The sequence below is a fragment of the Mus pahari genome, chromosome 15, assembly GCF_900095145.1.
Source record: "Mus pahari chromosome 15, PAHARI_EIJ_v1.1, whole genome shotgun sequence".
Lineage (NCBI taxonomy): Eukaryota > Metazoa > Chordata > Mammalia > Rodentia > Muridae > Mus > Mus pahari.
Window position 1 is genome coordinate 33361887 of NC_034604.1, and position 10238 is coordinate 33372124.

General features: G+C 43.3%; 1 protein-coding gene across 4 annotated transcripts in view; it reads left to right on the forward strand.

Moving 5' to 3' along the window:
- Positions 1 to 9592, forward strand: part of Rnf14 (ring finger protein 14) — a 22227-nt gene extending 12635 nt beyond the window's left edge. For 3 of the 4 annotated variants that reach the window (XM_021214237.2, XM_021214234.1, XM_021214238.1), the window contains 4 exons: positions 537 to 765; positions 4092 to 4264; positions 6443 to 6573; positions 8302 to 9592. In XM_021214237.2, the coding sequence (XP_021069896.1) occupies positions 537 to 765; positions 4092 to 4264; positions 6443 to 6573; positions 8302 to 8389 (621 nt within the window). In that variant the 3' untranslated portion in view covers positions 8390 to 9592. The remainder of the gene's footprint in view (positions 1 to 536; positions 766 to 4091; positions 4265 to 6442; positions 6574 to 8301) is intronic. The other variant, XM_029547006.1, reaches the window with a different exon arrangement.
- Positions 9593 to 10238: the final 646 nt, after the last annotated feature.

Below are 10238 nucleotides of genomic sequence, written 5' to 3' on the forward strand. Positions count from 1 at the left end.
TGTATATATATATATATATATGTGTGTGTGTGTGTGTGTGTGTGTGTGTGTGTGTGTGTGTATGCATGCAGATTTCTGTTTTCTCCTCTCTCCTCTCTTCTCTCTCTACAGGGTTTCTCTGTGTAGTCCTCCCTGGCTGCCCTAGAACTAGCTCTGTAGATCAGACTGGCCTTGAACTCAGATCCACCTACTGAGTGCTGGAACTAAGTGTGTGCCATGCCCGGCCTTAGTTTTGACCAATATGTGGGTCCGTATAACCACAACCTCAGTCAGAGAAAGGCATAGGAGGCTGAGTCAGGTGGATTTGGGGAAAATTCAAAGCTAGTCTGACTACATAGGAAAATCCATCTCAACCATGCCTCTCCCCCTGCCCCCAAAAAGGTATAAACTATTGCAAGACCTGCTTTTGCTTCTGAAATGAGAATAGGGTATGGCTTTTGTACCTATCTATTTTATATCAGCAGCCTCCGAGTCGTCATAGGATCAGAGCTGGTTGGGAAGTCTTCAGCCCTCTGGTGCTTTCTGTTCCCTCTCAGGTCAAAGAGCTGGTAGAAGCAGACTTGTTTGCTCGCTATGACCGTCTCCTCCTGCAGTCTACCTTGGATCTAATGGCAGATGTGGTGTATTGTCCCCGTCCGTGCTGCCAGCTCCCTGTGATGCAAGAGCCTGGTGGTACCATGGCTATCTGCTCCAGCTGCAATTTTGCCTTCTGTACCTTATGCAGACTGACCTATCACGGGCTTTCTCCATGTAAGGTAACTGCAGGTATGTTGTAACTGAACCCAACCCTCATCCAGTAGCCTTCCCTTGTGAAGGCCCGTGACTTCCATCCATACATTTAGAGCTCTCACACCTGTAGAGTTTGCATTCCTCTCCAAGGCAGAGAGCTACTAGAAGCAGAGGTGCATGCCACTTATGAACAACTTTTGCTCCAGTGTACCCTGGGCCTGGTGGCAGATGTGACATATTGACACATCCTGCTGAGTGCTGGTTAAAATTCTCATTCAGAGGTTACTTTGTCAGTTATTATCTTGGCTCTTGGGGAAAGGGATGAACAGAAGAGACAAAATCCTTTCGTGGAACTTCCAGTCTAGTGGGGCTGACAGACAGCACAGTACGTAGTGGTAAGTGCTGAGGAGGAGAAAGAACACAAGAGCTGGTCAGGAAGGGTTCTGAGGAGAGGGGCGTAATTACCTGGAAGCGGGCTAGATGGGACCGCTTTCTAGGAGAAAGACTGGCATGTGGGCTCTGCCATGACCAGAGTAGGTGGGTCCGAGTAGCAGCTGCAGACATCCACACTCCCACTCTTGATTCTTCAGCACCTGTTTCTGTCTCATCAACCCCCCCCAGATGCCTTCTCCCTGAGCACCTGTGTTGGAGTGGGCACAGGAATGATAGACACATGCTTGCCAGTTTGGGTGCAGGTGCTCTAGGGAATCGGGCCCTTTTTGTCAGTGTGACTGGTCCTTGGTGCCCTACCTTTTCTCAGTTAGTGAAGAGGACAATGGTCAAATGGAAGAGAACTAGTGAAAGTGTCTGTGACAGGTAGCTAGAGAAATTGAAAGTCAGGGTTAAACAGAGCAGTTTCAGACTAACTCAAATCTAATACAAATTTGTAGTTGTTATTAATCTTTCTAGTAATTCCTTCTATTGTATTTACAAAAGTATTGATTCCTGACAGGAGGAGTGATCTTTCATCCTTGGCCAAGTAGGAAACAGTGAACTAATTGTTTGAGAGGAGCAGAGCTCCAATGAGGAAAGTAGACTAATAACCTATCGAGAGCAGGGCTAGGGAGAGGGTGCAGTGGGTAAGAGTGCTTGCAATGTAAACATGAGGTCCTGAGTTTGAATCCTTAGCATCCATGTAAAACTCTGGGTATGGCCACATATGCCTGAAACCCCATCTGTGTATGACAAGGACTGGTGGGTCCTGGGAGCTCACTCGCCAGCCAGCGTACCCTAGAGGGCAAGCTTCTGGTGTAGTGTCTTAGAAGCATAAGGCAGAGAATGATAGAGGAAGATAGCACATGTCCTCCTTTGGCCTCCACATTCGTGTGCACAGGTACACATGTCTGTACTCTCACATACACTACACATATCCCTCAAAAAGAAATTAAGTAACTGGGACTTTAATGAGAGGTCTTCAATTGTATTGAGAAACTGATGGAATGCAATTGTGAATAAAAGCTTTTATCTACAGCTGGAACCTTTGCAAATGGTTGCCTAATCCATTTAATTAGTAGAGAAGCAGTATAAGCCAGTTGAAGAATATTGGGGAAAAGGTGAAAAGAACTTTTTTAAAATATGGGTGTATACATGTGAGAGCAGTGCCTGTGGAGGCCAGAAGAGGACACTAATTCCCCTGGAGCTGGAGTTACAGGCCGTTGTGAGCCTCATAATGACATTCGTACTGGAAACCCAGGGCCTCTGGAGGAACAGCAAGTATTCTTAACAGCTGAGCCTTTTCTCCAGCCTCAAGGAAGAACTGCTTTAAAATTTACATTTGTCTGTCTGTCCATCAGTAATCTGCCTTTCTGCCTGTCTGTCTTTTCTTGTGGGGGAAGCACACTCATACCTTGGTGAGAATGTGGGAGTCAGAAGACTCCTAGAGGGAGTTGATGTTCCACTGTGTGGACCTGAATATTGAAGTCAGATCATCAGACTTGGCAGCCAGTTCTTCACCCACTGAGCCATCTTACCTGCCCTAGGAAGAGCACCTTCAGCAAAGCAAAATTTAGTCTCTATTTTAGTATGTCAAAATTTGGAGTTTTATGCCGGGCAGTGGTGGCACACACCTTTAATCCCAGCACTTGGGAGGCAGAGAGGTAGGGGGATTTCTGAGTTCGAGGCCAGCCTGGTCTACAGAGTGAGTTCCAGGACAGCCAGGGCTACACAGAGAAACCCTGTCTCGAAAAACCAAAAAAAAAAAAAAAAAAAAAAAAAATTGGAGTTTTATGATGACTGATGTTTATATGTTATAGAATCTGTGTCTACAACCTAGAGATTTTGGTGTGGCATTGGGGATTGAAGTTAGGGTCTTAGCAACCACTCTGCTACTTGGCTCCATGGGGTTTTTTGTTTTGTTTTGTTTTGTTTTGATAAACCCATGTTGCCAGTTATATAAACATACTGACATTGAGAAATCAAAGTCAGAGGAAAACTCTCTTGTAGTGGGTGGCTTCCCCCCCTCCTCCATCGGGCTGCATAAGGGACTTTTACCTGGTTGTTGTATAAGTATTTTTTTGGATGTTATGATTTGGATTGGATGGTAGCTACTCCAATCATAAGTCTTTTTGTGTGTGTGATTTGATAAAGTTTTTTTAAAAAACTTTATCTAATAGACAGATCTAAACTACAGAAGGTTGTTCACATTTTCACATACAATATATTTATGGCTTTTACTGGCATATTATGTACAATAATGGGTTTTATTATGAATTTTTATTGTTGTTCGTTTTTGTTTTCCAAGATAGAGTTTCTCTGTGTAGCTCTGGCAGTTGTGAAATTCCCTCTGTAGACAAGGCTGGCCGCAAACTCAAGAGATCCACCTGACTCTGCCTCCCAGGGACTAGGGTTAACAGTATGCACCACCACTCCCTGACTTCATTATGAAGTTTTTATACATGTATTAATTTTTATCATAGTCATTCCATTGCCCCTTTTTGTCTCCCCCTCTCCTCCACTGATCTAACTTTCTTGTTTGTTTGGTTTTTTGTTTTTTTTTTGTTTTTTTTCTGAGACAGGGTTTCTCTGTATAGCCCTGGCTGTCACTTTGTAGACCAGGCTGACCTCGAACTCAGAAATCCGCCTGCCTCTGCCTCCTGAGTGCTGGGATTAAAGGTGTGCACCACCACGCCAGGCTAAATTTTTTATATTTAAATATTATGGGTGTTTTTTTTTGTGGAATTTTTGTTTTGTTTTTTCAAGACAGTGTATCACCACATGGTTCTGGCTGACCTGGAACTCTATGCAGACCAGACTAGCCTTTAAAGTTTGCTAAATGAGATCTGCCTGCCTCTGCTTCCTAAGTGCTGGGGCTAAAGCTATACACCATCATTTCCATTATGGCTATTTTTAATGTTTTTTTCTAGAGAAATTAATAGACTTACGAAATGAATACCTACAAGCAGACGAAGCCACTAAACGGTTCTTGGAACAGAGGTACGGCAAGAGAGTGATTCAGAAGGCCCTAGAGGAGATGGAAAGTAAAGACTGGCTGGAAAAGAACTCCAAGAGCTGCCCTTGCTGCGGCACACCCATCCAGGTAACCTCTGTACAACAGACTCAAGGGCACAGGTCCCTCAGAAGCCCACTGGTACCTACTCCACCTTCTGACTGAAAATTGAATTTCAGTAGTAAATACTGTAACTGACCATAAGTGTATATAGGCTTCTCTTTTCAAACTGCTTTTATACAAAGACAATTTATTGCACATCATTCCCATCTCAGAATTGAATAGATGCTGCTCCGTGTTGCTCTCTTTTGTTAATAATGAGACCACAGGCTAGGTTAGTTACAAAGCTTATTTTGAATCGATCTGGTTCTGTCCTGAGACCATACAGAGCATTGAGTGTGGGAAGTGTAGTTCTCACTTGTGTAAAGTCACCAGCCTCCAGTGATGACTTTATCTCACCCTCATCTTCTCCAAGGGCCTTGCTTCTAGATACAACACTCAGGCCAACTTCCATGTTTTAATATCCCACATTTGGGAGTAAACTCCCAACATGAGGTTTGAAAGGGACAAACTTGTTAGTAAGAGCATACAGAGCTGCAGTCAACTCTTTTTTTTTTTTAAGATTTATTTATTTATTATATGTAAGTATACTGTAGCTGTCTTCAGACACACCAGAAGAGGGAGTCATATCTCATTGCGGATGGTTGTGAGCCACCATGTGGTTGCTGGGATTTGAACTCAGGACCTTCAGAAGAGCAGTTGGGTGCTCTTACGTGCTGAGCCATCTCACCAGCCCTGCAGTCAACTCTTAATCTCTGTGGTTTTAAAGATTGCTTATTTTTATTCTGTGTGTATGGCTGTTTGCCCACATGTTTGTTTGAGTACCATGTGCATGCCTGGTACCTGCAGAAACCAGAAGGCAGCTTTGGATTTTTCTGGAACTGGAGTTACAGGTGGTTGTGAGCCCCCATGTGGGTGGTGAGAATTGAACCTGGTTCCTCTGGAACAGCAGCGAGTGCTCTTATCCAAGGAGCCATCTCTCCAGCCCTAATCTGTGTTTCTAAAACAGTCTTATTTGGGTCTGGGGATATGCCTCAGTTGGTAGGGTGCTGGCCTAGAGTTTAGGAAGCCCTGGGTTTGGTCCCCAGTACAACAAACTAGACATATATGACAAAAGCCAACTGTGTTTACTTCACTCTTTGTGGAATGGACAGCAGGAGTCCTTGCATTTAGGAAGTGGAGGCAGGAAAACCAGAAGTTCAAAGTCACCCATAGCTGTATAGCAAGTTCAAGGCCAACATACATTCTTGAACCTCAGTCTCAAAAAAAAAAAAAAAAAAATAGTTCTGACTTTTCAGAATTATTTATCCTTCAGAATACCAAATGCATATACAAATATGTAGTCAGGAAGTAGAAGCATTTTCTGTGTTACTCTGAGCCAAATAGACATTTATTTCTTCTTACCAAAAGTTTAACAGATTTTAAAATCAAAGCATGACCTTCCATTTGATTTTATTTTTCTAATCTGTACATTGTAACTGAAACTGATGGTAATTCTTCAGTGCATCATTAAGGAAGGTGGTGTCCTATCTGACCACTTCTGACATGCTTGGGCCCTGTGACTCCACTTAGTAGTTTTGATTGGTGTAGAATTTAAAAACTCAGTCCCAGCCTGGTTGGTTATTCTGTAGTCCCAGCTATTTGGGAAGCTGAAGCAAGAGAATTGCCAGTGAACAACTTAAACCCTGTCTTAAAAATAAAAAGTAGCTGGGCAGTGGTGGCGCACGCCTTTAATCCCAGCACTTGGGAGGCAGAGACAGGTGGATTTCTGAGTTGGAGGCCAGTCTGGTCTACAGAGTGAGTTCCAGGACAGCCAGGACTACATAGAGAAACCCTGTCTCGGAAAAAAAAAAAAAAAGTAGAAAAGGAAAGGGATATAGCTGAATGGTAGAATGCTTGCCTGGCATGGTCCTGAAAATAAAGTAACATTTTCATAGGAATCTGCTTATGTGTTCCTCTCCTATGCTTCATTAGTGTCGTTGAGAGAAAGTTTGCTAAGTTTCTAGTTGTGGGGACACCTGCTTAGTATTTCTGTATTTTATTTACTATGCAAAGTTATAAGCATAAGTGGTTGTCTCTGCGTTTGTTGCCTACACATCAGTCATCCTGGGGAAAGGACAAAAGACTGGAAGAAGTGTACTGGGTTGTTTTTGGCATGTACGCCTTCTGTTTTTACCACCATGATGTTGTTTCTCTCCTTCCCACTAGAAACTAGACGGCTGCAACAAGATGACCTGCACTGGCTGTATGCAGTATTTCTGCTGGATTTGCATGGGTTCTCTCTCTCGAGCAAATCCTTACAGACATTTCACTGATTCTGAGTCTCCATGCTTTAACAGGTTTGTACACACGGGGTTCCTTAGAGTTAGCAGGTAAAAAACTCAGTTGTGCCTGCATGAGGATGTGTATGTGCACAGGGATACCCTGGATGGGCAGAGACTCAAGAGGTGTTGTCTTTCAGAGTTGAAGCTGGAAGTACAGATTGTTTGCAGGGTGCCTGGTTTGTTACCTGAGTACTGGGATCCAAACTCCTGTCCTCGTGATTGTACAGCGTTCTAACCACTGAACCATCTTCCTAGCATCTGGAATGTTTTGATACCAGTGTGCAGGCTAGTTTATTTCCTGAATACCAGTTTTTTCCCTAAAGTAGCTAGACTTGGAGAACTCTTTTCCTACATGTGATTTTTAAATCGTCTTGAAATGGGTTTATAATCAGAGTATACACCTCTTGAAAACATTTTTTTTTTTTTTTATCCTCACCTTAAAAAAATTTATGCTTAGCCAGGCAGTAGTGGCACACTCCTTTAATCCCAGCACTTGGAAAGGCCAAGGCAGGCAGATTTCTGAGTTCAAGGCTAACCTGGTTATAGAGTGAGTTCCAGGACAGCCAGGCTACACAGAGGAACCCTGTCTTGGGGGGAAAAAATATGTTTATGGGTGTTTAACTTGCATGTTTGTCTGTACACTACATGTATGCCTGGTGCTTGCAGAGTCTGGAAAAGCATGTTGTATCCCCTTGGGACTGAAGTTATAGATGGTTGTGAGGCCACTATGTGGGTGCTAGGAATTGAACCTAGGACCTCTGGAAGAGCAGCTATGCTCTTAACAGCTGCACCGTTTCTTCACCCCATCCCCACCCCACATTTTTAAAGACAGAGCATATGTGATATAGGGTGGTCTTGAATTTTAAAAATGTTTTAAATTATTTGTGTGTGAGAGGGTTCGGATGTTGGTGTGTTTGTTGCCATGGTGCACATGTGAAGTCAGGTTTCTCTGTGTAGTGTTGGCTGTCCTGGAACTCCCTCTGTAAACCAGGCTAGACTTGAGATCCGCATGCCTCTGGCTCCCAAGTTCTGGGATTAAAGGCTATCACCACCAGCTTTGTTTCTGATTTTTTGGGAAGGGCCTTGCCTTTCTCCCCATGCCCCCAGCCTTGATATAAACCATAGATTACATTCCTAAAGCTAGCCACCAAGGTCTATTCCCATATTTGACTACTTTCTCCTCCTGAGACTGACTGCCAAGGTCCAGCTATCAAATTATTGAAGTTCAGAAGTAAAAGCCCCCTTTGTCTCATCTAATTAACATTTCCAATTAAAATTAAATACCTCATCCTAACACAGGGCAGGGTGGGGGGTGTTCCCCTTTACCTTTATAAACTCCCATTTGCATATGGCCACGTCTGTCTCCACTATCTAGAGGCAGGCCTTTGTCCCTCTGAGACAGGTACCCCTTTGCTTTCTCCTTTGTTCCTTTCCCCTTCTCCCTCATCCTCTATCTCCCGTCTTTGTCTCCTATTTCTTGCCCTTTGTCTCTCTGGGGCAAGTAATTTGGTTGAGAACTGGTTTGGGGGTCTTGAGCTGATATAGTCTGTCTCCTTACACTACACAAACAGCTCTCAGCATCTTTAGAAGGACCTAGATTTTAGCCCTCCTTAATGAAATGGTTAAAGAAGAAAATTTATGCAGAGATGTTACCAGAAGAATAGATTGCTTTTGAGAAAAGGAAAGACAGATTCTGCTATTTTGTTCATCTGCCTAAGTGTATGCCTTATTTTATGCTTTCAGGTTGTTCCATGCTGTGGATATTAATGGTGATATGTGGGAAGATGAAATTGAGGAGGATGACGACGATGAAGACGACGATGACGACTAGTTCATTCCTTCTGTTCACAATATAGAAGTGGAATGGTTTGCCCTGATCTTCTGTCAAGTACACAAAGAGATCTTACAGGATATTTAGGGTGCCATCTATTCACTCTTCCAGTGTAGAAGGAAGAACAGGGTTTATATTTTCCTTTGGTTCTACTGATTAAGGCACATACATTTTCCATGTAACATAATCTGATAAAATTATATGCCAAAGGATCAGAAATGAAAACTATAGGAGATTAAATATAATATGCCCAGACTGAATAGTTAAAAAGTAAATATTTATTTTCTCCCCCAAGCTTTAGGTTAGGGAGAGGTCCAGAGTTAAGCTTTTAGACCATGTCCAAGAAGCCTCACGTTGTTGGAGCACTCTCAGTTCCATCCCTCAGCTGGGGACAGTCACAGCCCCAGCCACTGTCCTGAGAACCTGATCCATTCTCCGTACACTGCTCACTCCCATCCGTGCTGTGGAGGAGCCTCTGCTCTGTAACTGACCAGTTGTCCCAGTGTCGTTCTGTTTTACTGCTTGCCAGAATAGAAGTCTATAGTACATTAAAAGTATTTTTAGTGCCACAATCCCTGTGGGTCTCTTATATTTATGAATAGTGTATTGAATCCACTGTTTTAGAGCCAAATGTAGAATTTAGGATTCTGGCTCAGAATTCCTTCAGAGTCAGAGCTGTCTCTGCCCCGTTGTATTCTCAACTTTCTCCCTTTGCCTCCCACCTCTTGTGGACAAGGACAGTTTTAATGTTGATCCCAGCAGTGTGTGTCTTTATTTCCTCGCTAGAATAGAAAAGAGCCCAGTATATTCCTCATGAATGCTCTCTAAACCTGTGAAGAGCATCATAGTTCTACCCCGACCCTCTGAAGCCTCGGGTCCTCTCTAGTCACCTACAGGAACTGGGCTTCCTCCCGCCCCTCTTCAACAGCAGTGTTTCGAGTGATAATAGTAGCTTCATAGCTGGATTCCTAATTCTGAGTTTTACTGGCTTTTTGAAGAACTGTCTTCTTCATGATTCGGTAAGTGGCTTGGAAGTCACTTGGTGGATGTTTTGAAGGGACAGTAATTCACCTGTAGCTTGTGAACATGTGTTTTCTACTTTGACACTGAAAATTGCTTAACTGTCAGTTCAGACTGCTTCTGGATTGTCAATGAGTGCTTAATCTTAACAATAAAGTAATTTAAAACCATCCTGTAATTGAAGTAGACATGGTGTCCTGTTGATCTGTCACCAGAGCACTGACTGAAGTTAGAACTGACTCGTGTTTCTGTCTGTCCTGCTGGTCGGGTGTCCCCCTAGACCCAAGATCTTGAGCCTCAGTAAATTTCTGTGCCCCGTGAGATAAATGAGTCCCTGGAAGATTGCTGTGTCGTGGAAACACCTGATGGGATGAAGAGGTTTATCCCAGGCTGCAGAGGTGGCTCAGCGGGTAAGAGCACTGGCTGCTCTTGCAGAAGTCCTGAGCTCAATTCCCAGCAACCACATGGTGGCTCACAACCATCTGTAATGGGGATTTGATGCCTTCTGGTGTGTTTGAAGACAGTGACAGTGTACTCACATACATGAAATAAATTTAAAAAGAAAAAGAAAAAAGAGGTTTATCCCTACCTCAGGATCAAGGCCTATTTGGCATAAGGTCTGAAACTTGCCATAAATTGACATGAGCTTTGGGAGACCTTTTGTTGTGAGTTTGAAACGGCTCTGACTCCTTTTTAAAAAAAAAAATTTTTTAACTGTATAATGCTTGTGGGTCTAGGACTGATAAAAGAAGATAACTTTCCAAATAGCTCTTTTCTTGAAATGCGGGCCATCACTTTTTGTGATTTTGGACTGCCTCTGTCAACTGAG